This window comes from Thunnus maccoyii, chromosome 19 (assembly GCF_910596095.1).
Source record: "Thunnus maccoyii chromosome 19, fThuMac1.1, whole genome shotgun sequence".
NCBI classification, from domain to species: Eukaryota; Metazoa; Chordata; class Actinopteri; order Scombriformes; family Scombridae; genus Thunnus; species Thunnus maccoyii.
The window spans coordinates 15,199,420-15,227,043 of NC_056551.1; the positions used below are offsets into that span (position 1 = coordinate 15,199,420).

At 39.1% G+C, this 27,624-nt stretch overlaps 2 protein-coding genes across 2 annotated transcripts; both read right to left on the reverse strand.

Moving 5' to 3' along the window:
• Positions 1–6,367: 6,367 nt before the first annotated feature.
• Positions 6,368–8,154, reverse strand: LOC121886134 (bone morphogenetic protein 10-like). The gene is made up of 2 exons (XM_042396057.1): positions 7,821–8,154; positions 6,368–7,422 (listed from the first exon to the last, which is right to left on the reverse strand). Exons 1-2 carry the CDS (start codon positions 8,152–8,154, stop codon positions 6,368–6,370), a joined length of 1,389 nt encoding a protein of 462 aa, XP_042251991.1.
• Positions 8,155–10,926: 2,772 nt separating this feature from the next.
• On the reverse strand, positions 10,927–26,728 carry arvcfa (ARVCF delta catenin family member a). The gene is made up of 16 exons (XM_042395470.1): positions 26,708–26,728; positions 22,808–22,984; positions 20,934–21,553; positions 18,575–19,053; positions 18,301–18,484; positions 18,072–18,198; positions 17,337–17,505; positions 15,402–15,419; positions 15,190–15,261; positions 14,043–14,170; positions 13,281–13,431; positions 13,013–13,205; positions 12,754–12,865; positions 12,062–12,149; positions 11,199–11,275; positions 10,927–11,019 (listed from the first exon to the last, which is right to left on the reverse strand). The coding sequence occupies exons 1-16, from the start codon at positions 26,726–26,728 to the stop codon at positions 10,927–10,929; spliced, it is 2,709 nt and encodes a 902-aa protein (XP_042251404.1).
• Between the last annotated feature and the right edge of the window lie 896 nt (positions 26,729–27,624).

Here is a 27,624-nt window from a genome sequence, read left to right on the forward strand (position 1 = left end):
GGCCTTTTCACAAGTCCTTTGTAGTGTAGTGTTCTCTGTCTCCAGTTTAAATGCATATGCTCCATGACCCAAACAGTTACTGTCAAAATAGATTAATAATCCACTTACTCCAACACGCAGAACAATAATTCTAGTGCGCAAGTTCCACCCGGGACGCTTTGGCAGCACACCACAGCTGTAGCATGCTAGCACGTTTGACAAACAGAGGAGGAATCAATCTAAATATCAAATTATTGGTCACAAATTATTGGTCCCATTTCTAAATTAATAAAGGCATAGGGCCTCTAATAATAATTATATATAAATAAATCAGATTTTACCAATGCAAAGATGTTAGAAACGATGCATCACCAGTTCATCCCAAACTGTATCCAATGCACACTTTTTTAATCAGGGCGATTCCATCGTGAACATTTATGCTGGTGCACTGATGCGAATCAGTGAATCTGCCCATCCCTAGTACACAGTGTTAGGGAGTAACTAGTTATATGTAATAATGTTACATAATTAAATTACAAAATAAATGTAATTGTAATCTGTTACAGTTACTGAGAAAAAATATGTAATTTACTTACAGTTACTAATCAAAATGTTGGTGATTACAAAGGGATTAAATCTAAATATATTGTTTTCAGTAAAAAGCTTATATGTAGAATATAACATTCATTCTGTTACTTTGCATCTTTTCGCCCTGCAGAAACGCCTTCTTTTGGCATATATTTCTGGACAATATGGGTCAGTAAAGACAAATTTCAGTGCAACACCATCAAGGGTAGAATGGCTTAAATGGTTGGATGAGCCGGAGGGACGATTTGCGAAACTCTCGTGAGATTTGTACACTAATCTTAACCTTAACCTAACCCTAACTCTAATCCTAACCTTAACCTTTATCTAACCTTAAGCACCAATGAATGAGCAGGAATCATTGTCTTGAACAAGAGCATCAGTGAGTGACTCGAGTTGAGACAGCCTGGCAGCTACTCACTGAACGAGATCAAATGAACCGTTCTCTTGAACTAGGACGTATGAGTGAACGAGAAGCGATTTAATCGGACTCGAGTCGAGACAGAAGGCAGGTTAAATTGAACGAGACTGAACGAACTGCTGCTCTCTCGAACTAGGAGGCCTGCTACCTGCCCCTCAAAAAGACCAACAGATTGTTGGTCAGTGTCACATCATATTTCTGTAACATCGTATTGAGCTTATATAGCCTAACTACACGGTTTACACTACTGCCTCTCATCTGTCAATCAAATCAATGCTCATTGCTCTAAGCAACCTGAGTCTGCCATGCCTGCGACCAGCCGACCACGTCAAGGCAGGTGGCCATGTCGTGGGACAAGAATGCCTCTCAGTGCTGGAAATTAAACAATATTTTCCTTCTGAAATCAGAAAAGGGCTCTAACTGTACAGTGTAAAGCTTGTTTACCAGCAGTGAAAATGCTGTTAACATCGAAATGCTCAATATCAGGAAACATCTACAGACATCTGTTAGAAAACTAATAAAAAAATAATCAAATGTAATTAGTTACATTACTTTGATGAAGTAATTATAATTACTTACTAGTTATAATAGTTACATTACCTATTACATTTTTAACAGGGTTAATCTGTAAACTATTACATTTCAAAAGTAACATTCCCAATACCGCTAGTATAAATAAATAAATCCCATTAAATACTTCTACACACACAGTTTACATACCTGTGCCCATATATTACACTATAAAGGCTCATTTTTAGTGTGCATTGCACCAAATGTTCCATTACACCTGAAAATGTGTGCCTTGTTTTCCACTCCAATTAGATTTTTGTATGATACATAGTTTGTTTCATTGTCAAAAGACAACAAAGTCAAATCCTCTCCAGACAAGTTTTAAGATGTATATAAAATACTCGTTGAATAATAAGTTGTGTCTGATATGGTTTTTCCACAAAAAACGTTAAATTATCTTGTTACAATCCTTAAAATAGCATCTACTTCACTGTAAAGTCTATTATCAGTGTTTGTGCACTGGAGGTTTTAAGTTTCCACATCACACTTGTCTACATTGAATATTGGACCAGGATTGGCTTCCAAACTATTTGTGATGTCACAAATCATGCTTATAGGCCCACCCCTTAAAACTGGAATTTGAGCACAGAGAAACTTTCAGCCAATAAATGTGAAAACAGCCTTCTAGTGTCAAACTCTGCACATACATCATTCTGCACAGAGAAGCTTAAACATTCAAGTTAGGAACAAGAAGAAAAACATATTTTTGAGTAGAGGGGGACTTTAAAATCTAAAAGTCTAAATTCCAATAAACAATGACCAGACCAGTTAGGGCTGTATTAATAACTAAGCAAAGTGGGAAACTGATCCTTGACCTCAGACCCTCAAGGGCCTTTGGGTAACTGTGTATCACTTGGTTTATAGTACATGTACCACAAAAGTAGCCAATCAACCAAAATGATAGGGAACTAAAGACTGGTCCAAAATTATTACCCTCTCATTGTATGACCAGTACTTTAGCACTGGTTGGTTTCCGAGAATAGAACCTGCTCATTATTAAAGATGACAGATTAAATACACAGTACAATACTCAGAGAGTTGGAGGATTGAGGGCCTACAGCTCTTCTCTGCCCCAGGGCCCCCAAGCAGGTTAATATGTCCTTGACAATGACACGAAATAACTTTTAAAAATGTTCTTTTATCTGGATTTAGGCCTTTAAAAGTGGAAGAGTTCAGCCATTAATAGTTATCTCTAACATACACATTTGGAAAAATGCATATAAGAATGTTTAATATACATTGAACTAACATTGATTATGACATTGCACTAAATTGGCAACAGTGAAATATTATGTCATAATACTATGCCTTGTAAGGTGATGAAACTTATGAGAGTCTTGAAACCATCGGTAATAATACTGTTTAATATTTGCTAGGTGCATGCCAACAGTATATTCTCAATTTTGAATGCATGACCGACCTTGTCAAGACTGCAAATTATTCTAACCCCTGGATTATGTTCTCAAAACACTTGAGGTTTTGAGAGCATGCCTGTAACCCTCTCTTCTTTTGTGGTGTACTGTAATATAAAGTCTCCCCCTTGTGGTTATAATATAATGTGACATTACAGGCCCCCGTCCAAATCTCTCTTATGCTCTCTCTTCTATATCTCCCAATGACATGAACCATGTGTTTTTGGCGTCCCCTTACCCCTGAACATTAATAGCTTTGTGTTCACAAGTAGCACAGTGTGATGAACAAAACTGTCCACACATTAACACGCTCAAATGTTTTTACTCAGTTGTGAATTCCTCTCCCAGACCATGTTAAAAATAGTTAAAAGAAATGATACTAAATGAAAGAATCTTCTAAAATGTCATTTTATGTATTTATAATCTTTTCCCAAACAGTTAAAAGGTTTTGTTTTTCATAGATTTCTCTGGCTTTGAAGAAATTATAACACAAATAATAAATGTAATAAATATTATAATTACATACAATGTTGGTACACATTTGTGTGGATACCATGACTGTACCATTAGTACACTGCGATATTACAGTTAGCAGATGTTTAGATGTGAAATGTTTAGGTTAACTTTAGGTTTAGGGTAACTGCAAATCATTTTAAATGTATTTCATAAAATATACCACCCAATTTAATGTTATTACAATGACAAAAATAAAATGAATTATGCCTTTAATGTACTTCATTATTTTCCAGGAGAATGCGATGTGTTTTTTGTTTGTTTTTTGTCATTTGTATTTTTATTGAAGCTCTGTTATTGTTCACACAGTTGGTGCAGTTGTGTGCTTCAGATTTCCATAAAATAAAGACAGTAAAACAGAACACAGAATATGAGGAACCCGCAAAAACTCACAGTGAACATAGTAGTGAAAATCAAAAGACAGCTGTGCATAAATTGAATGAATTCAGGAAAGGAAAAAACTACCCAGCAGCCATTAGATTAATCCTCTAAGAGTTGTCTGGTGAGGAGTTATTATTGGAATTGGTGTGGACTTCAAAGAAATGAAGGGGGGACTAATTTTCCTGAAATCATTAAGTTTCAGAGCAAACCTAATTCTTTTAAGGTGGAGGGTACTTGACAAGTCATTTAGAGTATGCTGTGCTGAAGATGTTTTCTAGTGTTTTAGTAACCCTTTTTTGCTGTTATAAGGCCAGTTTTTATGGCACCCTCAAGGTGGTCAAGGTGTCTGATGTGCAAAATATTATCAACATTGGGTCTGGTTGCACTGGCAGCACTAACCACCTAAGAGAAAAATCTGTAACAGGTTGATTAAGTTTATTTTTATTAAAGATATTGCAGCCTACGGCATAGCTCCTACAAAGCTACAAATAAAATAAACTAGGTGTTTACAATGCCAGAGCCAGCTCTGATCAACAGGATGTCCAAAGTGTCAAATCCTCAGTTTTCTGGATCATTTCGTGATGAGTCATGTGTTTACAATAGTATGAGACATGAACTTAAACTAAGAAGTCAGGAATATTGCTGTTTTTAGGAATATTTCCTACAAGTTGAAACTTAATTCTAGTCTTAAAAAAGGTTCACTCTGGGAAATCAATTTGTTCACGGCCAGTCGATATCTCTGCCCTGCACACTTGGCCTATGTAAATCTGCCAGCAGAGTGAGGATCCTATTAAGTCAGAAAGTTCCACAGTGTTATTCCATTATTGTTATCTGCTTCCAACTGTTAACAGCAGAAGCTAGGTGATGATGTGACATGTATTTTTTTCCATTTGTACTGTTGCCGTGGCCTTGATAAGGGCGTCAGCATGCCCGTGTCAAAAAAAGGAAGTGGGAGGGTTCAGAGGGCACAGAGCAACCTGATGGCAGCTTTGTCAATAGAACATGTTGGCGTTGGAGACCAGGAATCTGACACCACGTTCTCACAAATGCTGCCACTTGGAGTGGCGTCTCATCCTGAGTGACGGTTTACAAGACTCCAGGCTCTGACACCTTGTTATCACTATGGCATGGAAGCGAGCAGAGAGAGGCCCGCCAGGCATGTGACGCCAGAGGGACGGGGATTAAAGGTTGTTAGGTGGAGAGTGCTGTGATTACCTGACAATGAAGCAACAGAATTACTCAATGAATAGATTTATTTTCAGATATTTTATTTTAACAACCATAATTACATTAATGTTTGTGCGAGAACCAAAAGCAAGAGATGATTGGCTGGTATAAAGAAACTTTTCACAGAAGCTGACAGCAATGTTAGGTAAGAGAAATTGGCTACTGCCCTGAAAAGCTCCAAGTCACTGTGGAAATTCTCTCCAGGTCAAAAGCCATCAAAAATACATTTTCTGCAAGTTTGGCAAGTAAAGAAGAGGAAAAATGTCACAGTCTTTAAATCGTGTGCCTCCAACATGCCAAAGGGCACAAGAACAAATGATACCATTTATAAATCTGAAGCATGTATAGCCACTACTTATAAAGCATTTCTGCAGGACTGTGATTCAGTTGAAATTGAAATTAAATGACTTTCTTGTTGAAAAAACATATCGGTAGTGCAAATCATTGTAATCTGATCCTAAAATGTAGAAATGTAGGTTCAGTTTGGACAAGCTGGAGCTTCTCAACTTCTGCGCTACTGATCATTTCTGCTGTAGATGGAACAAAGAAAGATTTGAGACAGGTGCATGATGAAACGTCTGCAATAATAAATTTAGACTTTGCATTAAGATGGCGTGTGGAAGATTCAGTCCATCAGTCTATTCTGTTCCAGCACCTGCACTGAAATAAACCATCATGCAAACTTCACTCCTGTCAGATTCTGAACCTTGAAAACTTTGTCTTCAGGGTACATCTTTTGTGCTTATTCAGATCCCACATGCATATTTCTAAATTATTCAGAAGGTTGTCATTGTAATTCATATCAGTGCTGTGTTGGATGGAACTGAGGCCATATTTGCAAGGATATTGTCACTCAGAAGGAATTATTAAATGTCTCCAAAAACACACTAAGATACAAAAACTGGCAAATATCATAATAAATCATTTCAGGACAAGATTTGCAGCATTACTACTAATACTAATATAATAATAACTGAAGATTTGCCTTTATACAATCGCAAATTTACATCATGTGGCATAGATTTGAGTCCATTTTACAACTAAATCCAGACTTGTGTTTTTACACACCACTGTTGCTGAGATGTTGCATGCTGTGGAGACAAGCACATGAGCAGATAGTTAGATAGATAGATAGATAGATAGATAGATAGATAGATAGATAGATAGAGAGATAGAGAGATAGAAAGATGTTTCTGAGATGATTGAAATGTCAGATTAATTTTCTTTAAATCCATCAGTGCACAGTCTCTATTTCTGTGTAACAGTATCACCTTCAGGACTATCTACAGCCACACTCTGCCACCACCATGCCTTCATACTTGTGGTTAAAAGTGATTACCCCATTATCATGATAAAGAAGTGATATGGGCTCCAGCTTAGTGGGTACACAGCAGGCACGCGATGCTCTCTCCGGTTTCTTAATACTCAGCAGTGTCTGCACTATGGCGTGTTTGGTGGGCGAGACCTCAGAGGTCAGAGGTGGGTTGCACACGCCGTTGCACTCATATGCTTCATAGCCCAGTGGCTGGATGACCCATGTATCCCAGCCAATGTCTTTAAAATCCACAAACAGTGGGGTTCTCTTGCATGGCTCACTCTTAACATTGCGACGGATTCGAGGAGGTGTGTCGTAGATAAGGTTGGACTGCAGTTGCAGGAGAGACTGATTGTCTGGTTCGTCCTGGTTAGCATGGCCGGCGTTGTGATTAATGTGACCCCAGAAAGCTTGTTGGCTCCAGTCCGTGTTTTCTGGAAGGTCATCCTCATGTTCAATCATTAGGTTGAGCTCTTGCTTGTCGTGTTTGTGGTCTCTGCTCTGATCATTGGAGAATACAATCATCACTGCATTGTGTTTCCCCTCCAAGCTTCTGTCGATATCAATCTCAATCAAACTTTCGCCCTCTTCTGTGACCTCTCGCGTGGCCCCTGCCTCTTCTGACCCCAGATTTGCAATATGAACCTCCAGTCTATGAGTTGTAAACCCTGACTTCCGCCAGAGTGTAACCACATGAGTCAGGTCAAATGACACCCAGTTGTTATCTTTGGCATGAATATGCTTTGTCACCAGTTCCTCCAGATCCTTCATCTCCACCACCTCCTCTTTATCCCTCCTTCTCTCTACTTTCCCCACCTCTTTTGTCCAAGCAACACCCTCATGTATTTTGTAGATGGTCACCTTGCAGTCAAGGCCAGCATATGGTCTTTGGGCCCTCTGCACCAGGGTGATAAGGCGAAGCTCAGCTATTGTTATGTGCTCATGGTGGGGCATGGAGATGTTGAACAGCAGGGGATATATCCTTACACCCCTGGCCGTTACACTGTAGGGGGAGGAATCTGAAATTAAAATATTAATAAGTGTGTCTCAATAGGTTGTGTATGTTTCTGTAGTAAAACAAACGTTAAACTATATTTTAAATGTTTTAATATACCCTTGGACCATTTTGTTTGCATTATATTATCCATAAATTGTCAAAACTTACTTAAAGCCTAACTTTATTATTTTAAAAAAACAATAGAAATGCACTCTTCCACATTCATGTGAAATCATAAAATGTTTAAACAATTAAATCATTTCTTTGGGATGTCAAACAGGATCCTAATAGTTTGAATTCGAAACCATTCACATGTTATTTAAATAATACAACAAAAATGAGCAAACATGTCCAAATTTTCTTTGCACAATACACACATTTCCAAGATTTTTGTGCTGTCAAACAAAAAGAAGCTTGTACCTTCATTCTTGAAACTGCGCACAATGTTGGCTGAGGGCACAGCAGTGCGGTCATTGGCAAATCGGTTGTACAGCTCCAGCATGTACTCTGGTGGCTCCTTACGGGCGGCAAGGGGCCGGGGATGGGGCCTCTGCTCTGTGAGGTTTAGTGTGGACAGAAACTGGCTCAAAAAGTCTTGTGCATCAAGTAGCGGATTATCACTCACATCCCTACCGACTGATGCCCTGTGATGGTTCTCAGGAGACCTGATGGGACTGCTCAAGCTCAAACCAGTCAACATCACAAGTAGGACACTCAAAGAGCGGATAAACCCAAGGCTGGAGAAGACGGTCATGGTTGAGTGGAGGAAAGGTTTAGATCCAAAGATTGAGTATCAGATGTGATGGAACAGTTCAACCAGGGCAGACTCTCCTTCATTAAAGGACAGCAGGTTGCTGTTGGGGGCAAAGAGAAAACAGCTTTGCCCTTGTTGATCTTGTGGTTTAGTTCTGAGGGCAGGGCTGTGTTGTCCAATGTGCTGTGCTGACATGGTTGGAGATGTCACCTGCTTGGCCCTCCTCTCTCTCTCCCCCGCCAGGGACTTATGAGTGATTTCCACTGATATTCTGTCTCATTTCGATGAACGTTTTTCTTTTATTAACCATCAATAAAACCTGACAGTGACTTTAAATCAACACACAAGTTATTTTATGAGTTGCTGTAAGCTGTGCCACACAGAAATCAAGATACTGCCACGATAAATTTTCTAAAAATAATTCTGATGCATTAGAGATAAGTAAATTATCAAAACTCCATCCCAATAAATATGCACCAAATTAAACATGGAAATTATGTTGTTTGCACAATTTTCCTGTCTAATGCAGAAAATCACTCACCATTTAACGATATCATTCACATATGCAATCACCATGATATTCTACATGATATTGCAAATGTACAACTCCTGATTTTGGATCAGATTAATTATTTTCATTAGATGGTGAAGAAGCTGATTTGATCTCATTTGCATGTGCTTTCAGCTAAATTACTGCTTTTGTTTTCTAATAACAGTTGTTTGGCAATTCATTTATATAATCAATGCCATCATTTCAACGTACACTTACTTGAACAAACAAATGACAACAAATAAAAAATGAAATGTAATTTAAAAATAAATTTCATTACAAGACATTTTAGCCATGGAGCGTCATCAGTGTATGTAAAACACACATACTATATCAAGACTTCATGTGCACAAAAAACCCCCATTGGTTCCCTTTAAAGTGTTTTGTGCACTCATTTATGATAATTTATTGCTGAGTCACTGCTGAATCACCATACTGCAGATGCAATATGCTGTAAGTGTGACAAGCATTCATTCTGCATGTGTAAACCAAATAGTCTTTTAAACACTTCTTGCTGGCTCTGTGATCTAAATATTCAATCGGGGAATCATACTTACAATTAACTTTTTTTAATTGAATTTGAAGTTAATTCTAATGAACAATGATGAAAACTCCACTGAGTTTCATGTCAGTGTATTGCAGTACTGGAATTTTTGCAAAGAGCTCCTCAAATGCTCAGGGTAGACAAAGAAAATACCATTGCAGTAATTTCTGCAGAGTGAGGATATATTATGTTGCAACAATAAACAATTATGTTAAACTTAATGTATACAGGATGTCCAACATATCCCTGTTTGTTACTTTCAACTGAGACATGTTCCCCTTACATTTAATTAAATACATTTTCAGTGTTTGTTTTTGGCTCATGCATCTGCTTCTTGGCACAGCTTTGGCCTCTCTGGAGCTCTGTTAGGCTAGCTGTTTGAAAACTTGCACATGATTGTACTGTGAGTGCCAGACCTCATTTACAGCTGACTGGCATCCAGCCTAATATGACCCACCTTTGTTGTTGTGTTTGTAATTGTGATTAAGCCATTTTAAAGTTCAAGCTCTTATACAGGGGTGTGTTTATCATTTTTAAACCCTGCGTAGTGTGACTAGTATCGGAAATTAGCCCTGGCTGTGAGCACATGTACATGAGGACAAAACAAATGCTTAAAATTTTCAATGTGACTACAACATAGAGAATTTTGAACAAAGTATATGCACAAGTCACTGCTAATGAACTTTATTTTTAAATCTATTAATTTAGTCCCTTCAAGAACACATAAAAGTGGGGTTGTTTAGCTGGCCAGTGACTGCTGTTTAATGTAACAGTTATCCACTGTAACAAAAAGAGAATACAAATAAAAATGAGAAATTATGCACGTCATTTATTTTCATTTGTCATTTAACATCGCAATGCAAAAAGGACCACTGCAAAGCAGAGTTGTATTGAATGTAGGATCACTTACTGGTATTAGCTAATACACATCTATAACCTTTAATTAATAACATGGGTATTACAATAAATATTACAATATAAATGCCTTCATTTAGAATATTAACAGTCCTTTGTTACACATTTACAATCTCGTTTTTCCTATCATGAAACAAACAGAATAGAGACGATTTTGCTAATAACTGCACAGTCGAGTCTGATGGCAGGTTTGTCGAGACTAAATTGAATTCCAAATCATTTGGATGTGTTTGATGACCAGGCCAACAATAGCCCTAATCCTAATTACCTCAAACACTGACCAAAAAATATTTTTCAAATAATTTTATAACAGAATATTCTTTAGTCCAGAACCCATGGGGATGGACAACAACAGATCCACATGTCACTTTAGGCCTCAATAGTTTAACAAACTAGAAGTATTATAAATTATCTCATTCTTGTGTATACACAGTAAAATTCTAATTGTACATGTAATATATTCTTTGGAGTCATGATTCACCACGGTTTGCATATTTAAACTATTTCAGATGTCATTCATAATCCATTGTGATTTTCAGACTATCATCCAATGACAAAATCCATCAAATCTATACTGCCAAATAACCTTCATAATAAATACATGTAAATATTTGGCACATCCTGGAAACAAAAGAAAGTATGTTTAACTGAATTGTTTTTCTCTGTCTCTACAAGAATGATCAGATGGCATAAATCCGTATTTCACACCAATGGAGAGTGTCTCTACAGGATTTAATTGACTTGGCTGGCCGTGTTGTCATGTTTACACCCAGGAGTCCAGTGGTGGAGGTTTGTTATCCATGAGGCCCACTGCAGGCCTGCCAGCTCTGATGAAGTGTTTTCTTTCGCTTATCGCCTAGGTCGAGAAAAATGCACACAGCCGGCGTTACTCAATTTAAATGAAAAGCACTGACATTTACAAATGCAAGAAAACCTTTATTACAAAATTCTCTCTTATCCTCTACACCGGGGATGGTTAACAAAGTCAATTTTAAGTAATCTTCAGAAAACATGTATGCATTGGGTACAGATTACCTGGAGAGCGTCTCTTTCCACAACAGGTCCTTTTCCATCTGCAACTCTATCACTCGGCTCTAAGCTGGAATACACATCTGCGAGGGAAAATCATAATAAAGTCAGCTGCAGGCAATATGGCAAATCTGTAGCAAAGGGGAGTTTTGGAAATACATGAAGAGAAGAAGTACATATGTAAATCATAGTTCTGCTATTCACCACAGAAGGCACTTTTGGAAAATGTAAGTATAATCATTTAAAATTGAAATGCTTCCTGAAAAGCTCATCAAAAAAGCTTCAGTAAGGAACAAATAAAAGAAGATTTTGCCACAAAAAGTGACAAATCAAATAATACAAATTTCCAAATGGACTATTGATTTGAACAGAAGCACTGGAGAGAGAAAAAGGCAAATGCAATTAAATAATTTATGAGTCATTTTTACCTTTTCCCCCACAAATTCATATTTCAAAAGGAGTTTAATTTCTGTTCATAATTTATAAGGAAGCCTTAAAAGAAAATCCCTGTTTTAGTGGGAAGCTAGAGGTCGCTCTTGATGTGGGAAAGTAGGAGCCCTTTTTGGAAAAACATTGAAACAAAATGTGACTGGTGATGCGTGAAACGGTCCTGCCTCTGGGAGAGTCTGTTCAGGCTAATAAGCCAAGTCTGCGCACTGATAACCTTGGTAGCACATCATTGGTTTAAGGCGATGTTTCAGAAGAATATGGTCTGGGACTGAAAATGCCCATTTCTTTGTCTGTGACATGACAAGAGCCACAGTATGTTCTAAAAGCAGTTTTGCTCCCTGAGCTAGAGGACACTTTTCTCATTTGGATGACGGTTTAATAACATTTTGCTGAAGGAATGCATGCAATGATTTGCTGACCTTGGTTTTTGTCCATGAGAGGCAAGGTGATGTCATCACTGCCTTGCTTTCCACTCTTAGATTTTTTAGTCGCTCCAGTAGTTGTTGGCTTTGAAAGACAAGAGGGATTACATCACTGGATGACAACCAGAATGCTTATCACAAAAACGCATATATTTGCTTTTAAATATGACTTGCACTGAGCCTTGGACAGTTTGTGTGTGTATGTGTGTGTGTGTGTGTGTGTGTGTGTGTGTGTGTGTGTGTGTGTGTGTGTGTGTGTGTGTGTGTGTGTGTGTGTGTGTGTGTGTGTGTTTTGGATGCAACAGGAGACAATATGCTTAAAGTAATCTGTGATCCCTTTAACACCTTGCTGGAAAGGGTGTTTTGTGTTCGGGTGCTCGGTGACCTTCAGCCTACTGCACAAACAATTTCCAGGTTTCAAATTGAGCCCAAATGTCACCGTCTTCACTTTTCTATTTTCCCAACCAAGCAGATTTCACAGTTAATGTAGGTTGGGTTTTTTTCCCCTCATCCATGTTTGATGACTTTGTTACCTTCTGAGGTGGACGCAGGTTACTACCAGATATTAAAGGAGGAGTATCAAAATTAAAAAAATGTGTCACTGTTGAAACTTCTATGAAGTTCATTACACATGCTGATTCTCTCTACGTTCTTGGAGTTGTAAAATGTCAGGAAATCATAAGAAATACCTTAAAGTGGCTCTTGTTCCAGCCTGCCTTGATTAGAGTGTTTCTCAGGTCCTTGTAGGCCCATATTGTTTGAAGCACATGGGAAGCGGCTTTGGTCTCACGTGCTGATTGGCTGACAACATATCATCAGACCGTGTGTTAAACAGCAGAGGACAGCTTTGAGACAGTCCTGTCCCAATGATTAAAATCCCTTTCTGATTGTCCTGGGATGTGATGCTTCTAATATATTATTATATAAAGTTTATAATTTAGACATTACCTTGACTTGTTGATTGCCACCAGTTTCTGAACAGCATGACCCTGTATGATGGCTCGGGCGTTCTCTGGGCTATCTGTGACGATCTCATGAATCGTGTTCAGAATTGACACCACTGTATCTCCCTCCAGATTCTTTGCTGGGTGCTGCTGCCCACATGGCAGATTACCAACAAGGTCCCTCAAAGCGTAGCTCCCTGTAACAACAGAATAACAACATAGCAAAATTAGTGTTGAGTGTGCAGGTGTAGATATGAGTTACAAGCTGTTACCTATTAAGTCTTTATTCCTTCTGTCCATGGCCAGGTTGCGGAGAGCAATAGCCACAGCTCGGACCACTTTGTCCACATCTGAGCGCAGCAGCTCTACCAGGATTGGCAGCCCTTTCTCTTTTCTCACTGTGGCCCGGATGAAGCTGGACCACTACAAGCACAGACATAAAACATAACAGCTGAGTGATGTCAGCCTTGGCATTTTTGAAAGCATCTGCTAGATTTAGCTTTGAGGGCCCCCTTTTATATCTTAACCACCCAAATCATTTGTCACCACTAGTGCACCACAAAAATGAATTGCCATCTATTCTATAAATAAGAACTAAGTTCTACTCTCTCAACACCTGTCTTGTGTGTGATCCAACTTGATATCAAATTTTAAAACTCCTTTTTTCTTAGCCTAGCCTCAGAATTAAATCATAGTGGCATTCATGGCACAGTATATCTAAACATATTATTTGATGGGCCTAATGATCCACTTGCGGGACATAGTAGTAAAGGTTGTTTCTTATGATACAGGATTAAGATGATCATCTCCCTCCTTACGCGCCTCAAAAACAAAATCCATCCCCAAATTAAATTCACATATGTTATTCCTTTATGATACAGCTCTATTTTAAGTCTCCACTTGAGCTGAACAGCAGAGACATCCTATTCATGATGTCATTTAGAGACAAATCCTGAATCCGCTCCTGAATGAGGACACTCATAACCATCGCAACCCCTATAGGCGTATAAGAAGTAACTATTCAATTCACTCACAGCCCAGTGTCCCGCAGCAAGGTTCTGCAGCGCTCCTGCTGCTGCCTCCAGGGTGTTGTGGTTGTGACTGCAGGTGAGAAGAGACAGGTAAAGCCTCACCACCTCTGGCTGGTAGAGCAGCTCCAACCCTTTAACAGAGAGGCAGAGAACATCAGGGATGGCATTCAAGCAGTGGAAAAGTACCAGCATGACCATCAGTGGCTAAATATTTAAATGTTGTGTTTAAATGAAGGTGTTTTTATCAGTGTACATTAGATTTGCCAGACAGCTACACAGCATTTCCTCTAGTTTGTTAGGTTAGTAGGTAGGTAGGTCAGTAAATGAACATATAGATTAATTTAATTAAACGAGACTGAAGAAAATTACGGATCCTGCAGACTCCTGCAGAGGATTTTTGTATTGAGCCAGTGGAGGCTGCTGGACAGCTGCCAAGTAGTATAAAGCTTACCCGAGACCGTAACATGCTTGTCATTCTGATTTGCATTCACTGGCTGGAGCGTGGGAGGCATGAGCTTAGCTCTGATCTCTTTTCCGACGGCAGCCAGATCCACATATACTGTACAGTATTATGCCTTACAGTACAATGGTGGGATATTTGCCACAGTTTCTACATGCAATATGATTTCAGGGGTAAAAACAGCCATTACACTGTAGAAAATGTAAAGATAGTTAAGGAGCACCAGAAGTATATGATAAAGATATATCAGTGTCCATGGGTCATGCCGTATCTTTGGATCGTAGCTAATTCCAGTGCCTGTCTTATATTGCCAGAGGAAATGTTCCTCCTCTAGATGTGGGCAGATAAAAATGTTATCACTCTTTCAGTTGGTGGGTCATTTTGTTTCAGTAATAAAACTCTCCTCAAGTGGTGCAGGTGCTGATGTGTGGCTTTGCATTTAAATGGGCTCTCTGCCAGGCCATGCCAACGTCATGCATACAAAGCAAATAACCTAGACCTATAACACAGACAGCAGGTACGGATGCTTCATTATGATGATAATGATGATGATATATGATGGAAGCTGTTCATAATTTATCTGCCTGTAATCTATTAGTAATGAACCTGATGTATAGTTGTAGTACAGCAATCAGTATTTCTGTTCAATCTAAAATGCAGTGTTTTATGTTAAGTTTTTCAAATATATACCTTTCATTTGTTCTGTACGTTTTGGTAAATCCAATGTTCCATATTTTCTGTCCATTAATCCATTTTTCCAACCTGTACATCACGGATACACACATGCACACAAACACCATTTTTCATTACATCAGTACAAATAAGACAAAAAAAGACAAAACGCGGTATCGAAGCATCATATTACTGTCATGAAAATATTCTGGAGTGACGAGCAGACTGACCTTGATTGAACCACTCCTCTAATGAATAAAGTTTGAAGGGAAAAGAAGGAAGAACAATGTCAGAGATTTGATTATGCTGGAAAAGGACACAGCAGCAGATAACACAGAGCTCCTCCATGTGGTGAGACAGTACTCATGTTGATGCCCACAAAAAAGAGGAAAGTAATTCCCACCAAAGTCAAGACATATTGTTTTGTTATGGTACAAAAGTTGAAAAGTCTTTACCAACTTGTACTAACCACATACCAGTCTTCCTCAGGCTCAAACAATCACACACTAATTACAGGATTCAATCACACATGATAATTTTCACAGCCACATCCGACTCCCCCATTATACTCAGTAAACAAACACTATAAAAGAAAAAAAGAAAAATATTTATACAATAAAAGAATAGAAAATAAAAAATAAAAAAGAAGAAATTAATTAAAATTAAAAGCAAAGAAAATCAATACGTAATTAATTTCATTTTAAAAAGATCCATCATCATTGAGGCTAGAATATGCAGGGGAATTCAATTTACTAATCCAAAAGATTTCTCTTTAGAGTTTTTCACATTGTCTACATTATGCGAGTGCCCAAGTAAGTATACTAGTAATAAATGTGACAAAACAAAAGTATTTTTCACTTTTTTATGAAATTATTGATTTTCCCACCCAATTTTCTTCTGTTATTTCCTCATTTTATCCATTTTTTTCTTTTATATCTTTTTTCTTTTCATTTTTCAATTATATTTTTGTTTTGTTTGGGTTTTTTGGTAGGAGGTACATACAGGTGTAACAAGTAAGACTGTGTCTGTGAACACTTAATTCACTAGTCTGAGTATGTGATTGCTTGACCCTGAGGAAGACCTGTGTGTGGTTGTTATCATGCAGCCACTACAATGAAGGCTTTTTGACTTTTGTACCTTGATGAAGCAGTTTGCCTTGACTTTTGTGGGGATTCATTCCCCTTTTTTGTGGACAATGATTGCCCACCAGTGCATCGGGAGCACCTGTTTTTATGTTACATCACCAGATCTAAGACACGCTTCCTCATTTAAGGGTTCGTGCTTGGCTTAGAAAGGCATTTTTCGTAGATTGGTTGTGTTCTTGAGTTTTTGTAATTGGTTGAAAGGTTAGCATTGTTGAAAAGCTGCGAAACTTTCAATTAACCCTAACCCTATTATTTCTTCATTAAGTTGTTCCCTCCAGCACTGCTGCAGCCTATTAATTACAGTATATCATCTGTAATTCAAATGGTTATTTATTTGGGTTATGCATCAGTAGCAAGTGGTTTTCACAGCTGGAAAAACCTTCCTGGTTGTTACATCAGTTGCATGGTGTTAAAAATACATAACTGTTGTACCAGTATGTATATGCAAGCTTTTTCAATTTTGGAACTGGTTCTCCTGCAGACCAAAATCCATCATCAGCCACTGTACGTGTAGGGCGTTTATAAAATATTCAGGCTCTAATTGGCAGAAAAAGGGGGCAAGAAATGTGAAACCAAGACCCAAAGCCAGGACAATAAATAAAGAAAAATTCAAACAGAAAAAACATTAAATGTTATTCTGTAAGGGTTTTACAAGTTTATAGATAGTGGCTAATGATCTCTAAAATTAGGTAATCATCTCTAAATTAAGAAAATAAATCTTATTAAAAGCTGGAAACATGCAGAGTGTTACAAGAGGTGGTCTGCATTCATAAACTGTAAAAGCTTCAGAAATCAGTCTTGCTCTTGTACAATCAGTGCATCAGTGCATCTCTTTTAGTAGTCTGAGCTGCAGAACCTGTGCTATTTTAAGCTCCCTTTTGGACATGCACCTAGAGCATATTCAAGTGTGTTAATTATTACATGTATCTTCTGAATGTCCCTGCTACGCAAGAGCAAATAAATGAACCTGAGAGAGGGAATGATAATTATTTCACTTCATTACCTATGATGTCTACAAACCTTTGGGTCTTTTCCCTCCAAAACTGTCAGGCTCATTCCTTTTCTTCTGTTGCCCCACTGATCTCATCAGATGATTAGCATGGGGCTCCTGAAATCGCTCCACTCCTGGTATTTCTTTGTGAACATGGTAGGACAGGTTTCGCAGGATGCAGACGCAGTTCTCCACTGACTAAATAGAGGACAATGACAGAAGATTTCAATCAAAGACGCTGTACAGAGGAAGCAGGAGTATTTATTTATTCGTAGTATTTATTTATTTTTAGAATAAAATGTGTAGATGATTCATCAAAATTGTAATTCTTAGGAAATATTGCAGACTTTGGAGAACCTTCTCCATACTTTGATTACTTTGATGACTAGATTTGAATTAAATATTTGAGTAACCCTTTACTTTAAGTCTCCCTATTTATAGGCAATATAGAGACATTTAATGGATGGTTTATATTAACACACCATAATATAGTTATAAAGACTTCTCCTATGAAGACATATTTAAAATTATTACAACTATGTTTTACTATATTGTCATTCATTATCTATAGTCTCATTAAACACTTCAATCCAGGAACATGAACAATGCGTAAGTTTTCACCTGGATTGTCTCTTTTTTTCTACAAACATAACCTTATGCTATAAGGTAATAAGGTAATATGCCGTAAAGTGATAAGATGTTCTAAAAATACATCTTGAATTTATTTTTTTCTTAAGACTCAAAATGTAAATCAGTGTGATGACTTCACCAACCTTATTGTCAGTGTCCTTGCTGACAACGGCTGACTGAAGGGCATGAAGCAGTGCGTCCACCAGCCCCTCACAGTCTCTCAATCTCTGTCGAGCTTCCGCCCCATCTGAGCTGACATTCCTATTGAAACAACGCTATTAGCAAAGCTTAGAAAACTCAATCCATCACAGGTAAGCTTTTAGTGGCTGCTGTCATTCATTCCTTGACAGCAGCCAAGGTTACCTCAGACATCCAGAGGTGTTCTTGAAGACCGTGGTCCACTCGGCACTCTGCAGTTTGGACGGGTCAGCTGAGTCTCTCCTCCAGCCTGAGTGTGGGATGATGATTTCATCATTCAATGTTTGAAGCCCATGGTTGATGACCGTCATCTTTAGCGGCTCATGTGAGGAGAGGTTCCACAGAGTCCCTGCAGGGGGAAAGAATTCAAAAAAGTTGTAGAAGTAAGTTGAGGCATTGCTGGTTATGGCTCCAGTGAGACTCAAAGATTCAGCTGTACCTGTGACTAACTCTTTGACCTCCATGCTGCTGGACTTCCTCAACAGTCTGACTAAAGCTTGGATGCCATCACAGTTCTTGATGGCCATTTTGTTATTGTGGTCTTTGCCGTAGGATATGTTGCGCAAAGCACCACAGGCCTTGCGGTGGACCTCAGCTTTAGGATGGTCCAGTAATTCCACCAAAATTGGCACTCCATTCAGCTGGCGCACCTCCTGCTTGATGCGGTCGTTCTCGTAACACAGGTGCTGCAAATAAGCAGCTGCATTGGACTTGACTGGGTCCATTGGGTGGCTGAGCATCGAGATCACCTCATGCAGGTTAGGGTCTCTCCAGCGCGGGTCTCTACGGATGCTGTCCAGGCTGACCATGCTGCTGCGTTTGTGGGGTAACTGCAGGGTCTGCGCTCTGCACATGGCCTGGAAGAAAGGGTTCAGGTTCCCCTCCAGCTGGGCCATGAAGGCGTCATCGTAGCCACCTCTGAAGAGACAGAAAAAGTCACAAATGCATTGAGATTAGGATTAAAAATATACCTCCCTCAATGTTCAGTTTTAACATTAAGTGTTCATATTCAACAGGTTTAATGAAACGGGTTGAATGACATTTTTGACTTGATGCACCAAGTTTCACTGAGTTTAGCACTATAAGTGAGTTGCTTGTATCTTTTGTAAACAGCTCTGTCACTTTATATAGGCTAAGGAAAAGCTCCTGGCAGGCAATAACAGGTGAAACCTCCTTATTTATCGACATTGCAGCAGGCTGCCATTCCTGATTGATACCAGCTGCTACTTAACTGCTGTCCATCTGTCTCTCTGCTGTCCACGCAGACTCACAGGAACAGGATAGAGGTGACTACTGGGTGTCTGTGCAGCTACAATTAATTTGTATAATTACACAGCAAGTCCTCTGAGATAAAATCAGCTTAATTGTTGATTTGTATTTTGTTTAGATATGTTTGTTACTGTGGCAGTATACAGCACTTCACACATACATTACAGTATACATACAGGACAATGAGTTATGTGATGTAAAATGTAACTGGTGGAATGAAGTTTATACAATCAAGTCAAACTCTATGTTGTAAACCAGGTCCACCATAGAGGTAAATTGGCTTGTCTGTCTGGTAGCCTTTGTGAAAGGTGAATTCATTATCAGGGACCTTATTGATATTTCAGAGATGACAATCCTTTACCCTCCCAGTCTGTTTTCTCATCACAAAAACATTTAATGGGATCAAAGACTGACCTTATCAATAGACTCCCCCGAAAACCTGTTACAGAAGACAGGGTTAGGGCAATCATCCTTTCCACATAGAGAAAATTATCTTTTATTGGCCCTTTATGCAGCCCCTCAGTTCAGCCTCTGTCTGAAACAGGCCATTTTAGCTCCTGTCTCTTTAAGGCCCCCTCCTGATGAGCCCTCTCTATTGTGATTGGTTAGCTGCCAGAAGCTGCCCCTTGGCAGATTTCCAGCACTTTGGAAGGCTACGTAGCACAGTACAGTACTGTACAGTAGTACAGACGTAGTAGTAGGATTTAATTTCTTTTTCTCATTCTTTACTCAAAATGTCAACTTCTCAATTACACCCATACATGTTCAAGCCAAAATCTGATCCAATATGCAAGTGGACAACACGACCAGCCCATGGAATAACCTCAGCAAAAACCTTAGCAACAAAGACTGTGGAACGGATGTTTGTTTGTGGGCGTGACAAATGATCTGATGTCAGTGCAATGGGGACATAGAGGTAAGTTTGCAAATGGGGCATTCAGAGCAGGCTGAAGCCTGGGCTTTTGAATTTTACATATGTTCACCTTTAAATGTACTCTTTTAAAAGCAGACTAAAACATATCTTTTTTCACAAGCTTTTAGTTAGGTTAATGGGTGAAACCTTCTTTTTAGAAACTACTATTATTATTGTTATTTCTTTGAACAATGATAACGATTGGTTTTTTTCATTGTTTTTTGATTGTTTTTAAGCACATTGAGTTTACGCCTGCCGTATAAAATGTCCTATATAAATAAATTTGACTTGACTTGACTTGACTCATGTTTTGGAACTTTGATTATGTTTAACATAGACGTCCAACATTATAACAGTATATAATTGACAGAAAATCACAAAAAGCATGATATGTCCCCTTTAAACCTTGTTAATTGACTGAGTGTCAAAGCAACACACAAATGCTACTGTTTCACTTTCCCTTGGCACCTTCAAAGTGTATGAGTACCTGTGCGAACTGATTTGTATTTTACTCTACATGTTCTTGGTACCATGGAAACCACAAGAGTCCTTGAAATCCATTTATACAGTCTCCCCTGTGGGATCAATAAAGTTTTATCTAATGTACCACCCTTACCTGGTTCTCGACGGCTCCCTGAGGAGCTCCATGGTGGTAATTGGCCTGAACTGATGGATTCCACCCAGTGTTGGGTAACTGGCGGCTGGGTGGTCAGTCTTCATGTCCAGAGGGTTTTCGCCCCGTTCACCGAGGCCATCCTCGTCTGTCTGGCTGCGGAGACCTGAGGGAGCATAGCTGTCCCTGAGGAAGGGTAAGGTGTAGTGAGCCCCGGGCTGGAAGTTTTTGGTTGGCCAATAGCTGTGAAGGGAAGCGCGGGACAGGCTTCCATACCCTGCACACAAATCACCCCCGATGCCTCTGTAGCTGTCAGGTAGGGTGTACACTCTACTCTGGCTGTCTGGGTTCACTGGCTGAGTCTCACCAGGCGGCAGTACCACATGATGTTGTGGGGGTGGTGCTGTGGTGGTGCTGCTGGTTGTTGTGGTTGGTGTAACAGACTCAGAGAGTTGAGTGTTTGCTTCAGGAATAGGTTGCTTAGTGGGAGTATTATCTTGAACCACTGGAGTCGATGTAAAATCAGGCACATCCAATGTCTGGAAGTTCTCTGGCTGCGTCTCTGAGGATTCTTGGGTGTCATGTGGGGCCTGCTCGCCCTCCTGTTCCACAGCCTTGAACTCCTACAAGAATTGATGCACCACAACTGTTATCGCTGCAAATCTCTCATCAGAAGTCTTTAAAATCCCATTTGTCTGAAAGGCCTCAGGGTTTCCCCCCTCTCTCCCATTTAATGCCACCAAATCCTTGTGTTTACACTCAGCAGGAACCATTTGGTCCTACCTACAGCTCGTGTTTATCTTTCATTTAAACTGTACAGCCCATCCCAGCTCATTTCTCATAGCAATGTACAATCATCATCATTTCATCTCTTCCCTGGCTTTGTGCGCCACCAGTAAATAATAAATTCTTCTTTCCTGCCAAAGAATAATGAATTCCCCCAGTTGAAAATGAGTTTAGATTGGACTTTGATGAAATAACTTGAGGTCCAGCCATTGTTTAGAAGCAGAGTAAATTGCAGGAAATCTAATTGTCTGGTTTAGTACATTGATTTTGATTCTAACTCTTTCATAGCAGGGTGTAGACAAAACTTGTTTTAAGCACAAAAACATGTAAATTAACTAATTGCATTGAATTTCATGGTATCATTGCCCTAGAAGGCAATTTGGCTTCCTTCGCCCATCAGTATAACTGGAACTCAGTGCGTAGTTTGTTGAAGAGAATTTTAAAGTATCTTTAATGGTTTTAATTTTTAATTTTTTAATTTTATAATCTTTAAATGGTCTCATACTGAAGTTTCAGGAGATGAGACCCATGGATGAAAATACAATGTTTTGTGCATGTGTCTTGGTCATGAATTTTGCTATTTATATTGTAAAATCAGAAATTTTTTCCTTTATGATACATATATTTTTATATTACTTCTTTATGATAATGGATCACATTTTAGTGTCCTGTTTGAACCATAAGAATGACTAAAACATGTTGGTAAGTTACAGGAGGACTTTCCTGAGAATCTGTGGAGTCAGAAGTGCTACTTATAGGCTGATAATTCAATATAACCAAATAGATATATACAGTCAGCAAAATAACCTGAATTGATCTTTAAAACTGAAAAAGCTTTTTACTTATTCTTTTACCTCAAATCAAATTTTAAAAAATGAGATATTCCTGCTTATTTTAAGTTAAGTTTAAAAATACTATTATTTTTAAAGAATTTTTGTTTTGACAAAATGATCACAAAATTTTCCTTAAGTGGCCTTTAGACTTTTTGAAGTTTGTGTCTGAATTTGCTGATCGATCATAAACAACATTATAACAAACTGTAGGAAGTCAGTGGGCAGTGACCAAATGTGACCAAATATAAAGTCATGAACCTCAGTGTCTGTCTGCAGCGGGGTGTCTGTCTCAGTAGAGCTGTCATTGGTCGAGGTCATCATGGAGGCAATGGAAGTGGGTGTGTCCAGTTCGTCATTAGTGGATGGGTTATCCAAAGTCGCCTCTTTAGCCTCCTGGGACAAAGATAGTGGAGGAGGTCCCTCTGAACTCTGCTCCTAAGCCATACATAGAAATAAGGAAAGCACTGATCAGCATCAGTCCAGCATATTTTCCCTCTTTGTGTACACAAATATAGGGAATTGATGAAGATATAGACAGCACCATGATAGAACAACATGGCATTAAGGTTGTTTGCACATGAGAAGCTATACCACTCCATTGTCATTTTATATGTATAAATTTGGAACATTAACTGTTATTACATGCTGAAAAAGTTACTATACACATGCATTTTTTTATTTGACAAATATATGTCTAGAAAATCAAAGATGTTTTCTCTGTTTAAGCTTTTTTATGAGCTATAACATACATGACCAAAGGAAAACAATGGCTCAAGCTGCTGTAAAGCATTTCTACCAGTGATCATGTCTAGACAGCCAAAAAAATGTAGAGAGACATAAAAAAGGATGCCATTTAACACTTATTCAATTTGGTTGTGGTTGTGGGGTTTCTCCAATGTGATATCCTTGTGTGCAGACAACGATGCACAATAGTAATAACAAAAATAGTTTACTGGTAACACAACAAGTAGAAATTATGTCTTATATATCAGAATCACTGGATATATGCTTTATTTGTTAACTACACGTGTACTGGAGTGTGCTTTAATTAAATTAACCCAGGTAATTCTTGAACCTTTAGGGTCAAGAATTAGCTACTAGCCCATTTTAAAAGGACAGGAAGTTATTGTCCAACTTCGTGTGCACTTGTTAAATTGATTTCAGGGAGCAGATTTCTCTCCCTTCTTATATGTACAAAAACTGACACATATTTTACTTGGTGGCTTTCACAGATCAGACTGCTGTAAAAAAAAAAGAAGAAGAGGAAGAAGAAACAACAGCCTAATACCAAAACAAATGCTAAATTATTTCTACATAGCTAAAACTTGCCCCTGCCGTTTTGATTTATTACCAAACACTACAAACAGCGTAGTTTTGGTAATAAATCAAAACAGGGAAAGCAGTGTTTTTTTAGACATCACAGTTCAGGTTTAATAGGTCCCTGCCACTGGCAAAAATGGTAGCATTGAAATGAAAAATTAAAAATATCTGTATTGGCCAAAATGACAACTGACAGTATTGGTTATCTGCAAAACAATTCAGTACCCAAGTGCAGACCTTTCAAATGGTATTTGCTAAAATGAACCATTTCAAAGATTTTTGCTTTAACTTCTCTAAACAGATGAGGACAGATGTTGCCCACAGTGTCATCTAAGTGCATAAAAAAGTGTCCCTTGGTGAAATTCAGCAACATTGTGAGTGAGACTGGCTGTGAGAAATGTCAGTGAGTGTCATTTATACATATGTTATTTGGTGTTAGACTTGATTTACCACAACTGACCACTGAATCAATAACCCAGCTGCTGCTCTGGTACAACATGTGGACATTTCTGTAATTTTCCATTTGTTTATTTCAAGCAGAACTCACATTTTCTTTTCAACAAAATGGGTTTCATTAACCAGAGTGGATTAATTATTCAGCATCTTGGTCTGAGAAAGAACTGGAGGCACTATTTGACTGTAAACAGATTTTATGCTGATTTTCTTACTAGAAAACTCCTGCTAACTTCACATTTATTCTGGTGTGTCTACAGAAGATTGCCTTGCTACTCTAATGATCTCAATCCATATCTGATTATCTTTTACATCCTTTTCTGTCTTGACGTCTTTCTGATCGAATCAGTTGAATATCTCTGAAATCTAGGACAAACAATGACTCAAACAATCCATCAAAACATTACAGATGATAATTAAAAGGTTATATTATGGGAAAAAATCGATTCCATTGCATCATTTATGACACACTTTACAATTTGAATACCATATCCATATTCTTAATCAATTCTCATTATGAGAGATATGACACAAACACATAATCTCGCCTGAAATGTGTCACTAAATAACACAGACACAATAAACTGAATGGTGAGCTGAGATAAAAGTGTAAAATAAAATAAAAAACTCTCTTCTTTCTGAGGCTGCGGCATTCAACCGAACAAGTACTGAGAACTCAACTCCACTGCATTAAATCAGGCTGCAGTGAACAGCTGACTGAATGTGGGGAGAGAGCATGATTCCCTCACCAAACACAAGAGCCCCTCGTATCCACATACAAAATGTGTCAGAGGGAAGAAGAGAAGAAAAGGGTCACACTGCAGGAGAAATTGGCAGCAATGAGATGATCCTGGCTTGAGCACCTCTGAGGGAGGTTGATTGGATATTGTTAGGGAGCACTGAATGAATGCCTGGCCAAAAAAACAGAAGGGATACTACTGTCCTCTACAGACAGCTTGATTAAGGATTTGGAGGACGATAATAGGCTGGACAGGGGCCTGTTTGCCTGTCCCCCATCTCATTCGAGCTCTAGGGAAGGCCAGGCCACTGTGAGTCAAAGCTCATTTAAATAACTCGCTGCACCATCACTAACTTAGTGTGCTTGCAGAGCCAAATAGGTTAAGATGATGATTCTGAATCTGACTTAGCTTTAAAAACAAAAATCGAGGTATAACATATATATGTTAGGTGCAACGAGGCAGGAGACAGGATGACATGATTAGCATCTTGTTCCTGTCAACTCTTAGTATTGAGGCCAACTGCAGCCACTGTATTATTTTGGGAGACACAGAATCTGATCTAATGCTGAGTGAGTTCAGTTTTTGGTGACCAGCTCAAGGGCACAACAGGCACAATGATTCAAACTGGTCACAAATCCATTTGGAAGAGACCACATGAAAGAAAAGATGATGTCAAAAATGGGCTCTCTCAGTGGCAATTAAATCAGCAGATCTGCAGAGCAAAGTCATTTTCTAGTGATCAAACTTGAGTATAAATTAGATTTAACAGCTTTCGTCTTTATCAAACTGTGGGGTTGAAACAGTAATGCTTCTACGGGATAATAAAACATGACATCAGCCCACTGATGTCAGAAGACATTAGTCACAACTTTGTCACAACTCATCTGCCCTCCACTATCTGTTGAATCAGTGATGCTCATATCGGTCACTGTAAATTTACAGACGTCACTGTACATCCTGAATCAAAATGGCACTAAAATGACTAAAGACTTTTCTCATTCAAAACTTGTTTTGTGCAGAAAGACAATTCCCCATTATGTAATACATCTTGTTTAGCCATAATTCAACCAGGCTGGCCTATTTAGAGGAAATGCTGATTGAAAATGACTGCCTGGAAAAAAAGAAAGGAAGGATATTCATTCCCAAAGTTTCTATTTGGAGCCTCTTTCCCTCCTGTTTTTGCTCTGCTCCTCAAATAGTTAAATGCTGCATGGTCAGATTCAATGTCTCTCAGATACATCATGGCAATACACTTACCAGAGTGTGTGCAGCATTTTTTCCCCGAAGGGACAACCTCTCCTCATAATGCAATCAAAGATTATCCCCCTTATAAGCTTGCCTATGCATTTGCACACATGCACACCCGTGCACGTGCACCCATACACACACACGCACACACACACACACACACAGACACTTGATGAAGATGATAGCATCATGTCCCCATGCACACAAGGAGACTGCACCGAACAGCAGCAAGAGGCAAGGAGGTGAAGCAATTGATGCCTCCTTCATTCATCATGACAGAGGCAGAATGCAAAGCTGAGGAGAGCTACAGTTCTCTGCAGGAAGAAAAAAAAAACTGATAGGCAAAAAAAAGAGGGAGGGTACAGAGCAAATAGAGCCATTCCACCACACCACTTACCTCTTTCACTTCAGCAGGCATTGCCAAATCTTTTCTGCTTCCCAACAAATGATGAACAAGATGCGTCCCCCAGTGACACGTCTGTTTCTCTGCTTCTGCTGAATTTTTGCCGTGACTCTCCCTTTGAGCATTTGAGGCAGTTCAAACATGAGCAGCCATCCTTCCTCCCAGCTCTCACTAACACACGTCCGCTCTCTCTCTCTCCCTCTCTCTCTCTCTCTCTGTCTCTCTCCCTCTCTCTCTCTCTCTCTCTCTCTCGCTCACTCTCCTTCCCTCTCTCCCTCTCTCTCTGTGCCTCTATTTCTCTTTCTCTCACAAACACACACTAGACGCACCATGCACACATTTGCTCAACACAGACGTTCACTCACATACATCCACACAAACACACGCACACATGCTGGGCTCTCTCTCATTACTGCACTCCTCCTCTGATCTGTGCTGCAGTTAATGTGTGCGCTATTAGCAAGGTGCTGAATCAACTGTGTGATGCTGAGCCTGTGAATGGCTTAGGTAAGTGCAGAGCCCTGCAATCCCTGTGCTCTACCCATATTTTCTGGCAGCCTTGGTGCACTGGCAGTTCAAACACACACACACACACGTACATAAAAACATACAAGCACACACACACGGTTCCCTGTGGGCTTACAAGCCGATGCAGCTGGAGCACAGAGAAGCCCGCACTAGTTCAGTACTATGTCACCCATGTGCAGCATAACAAGGGGCAAGGGATGGGAAATGGAGGGATGGGAAGGTGCATAAACATAGAAGTGTTGTATGCAGCAGCAGGCAGATACACACTATATGCTGAACCAACAGCTCTGCAAACTGTACCAAACAAATCAAACGCCTTTTCATCACCCATCACTTTATGCACGCAAATCTTCATACAGCACCTGCTCAACTCATTGTCATTG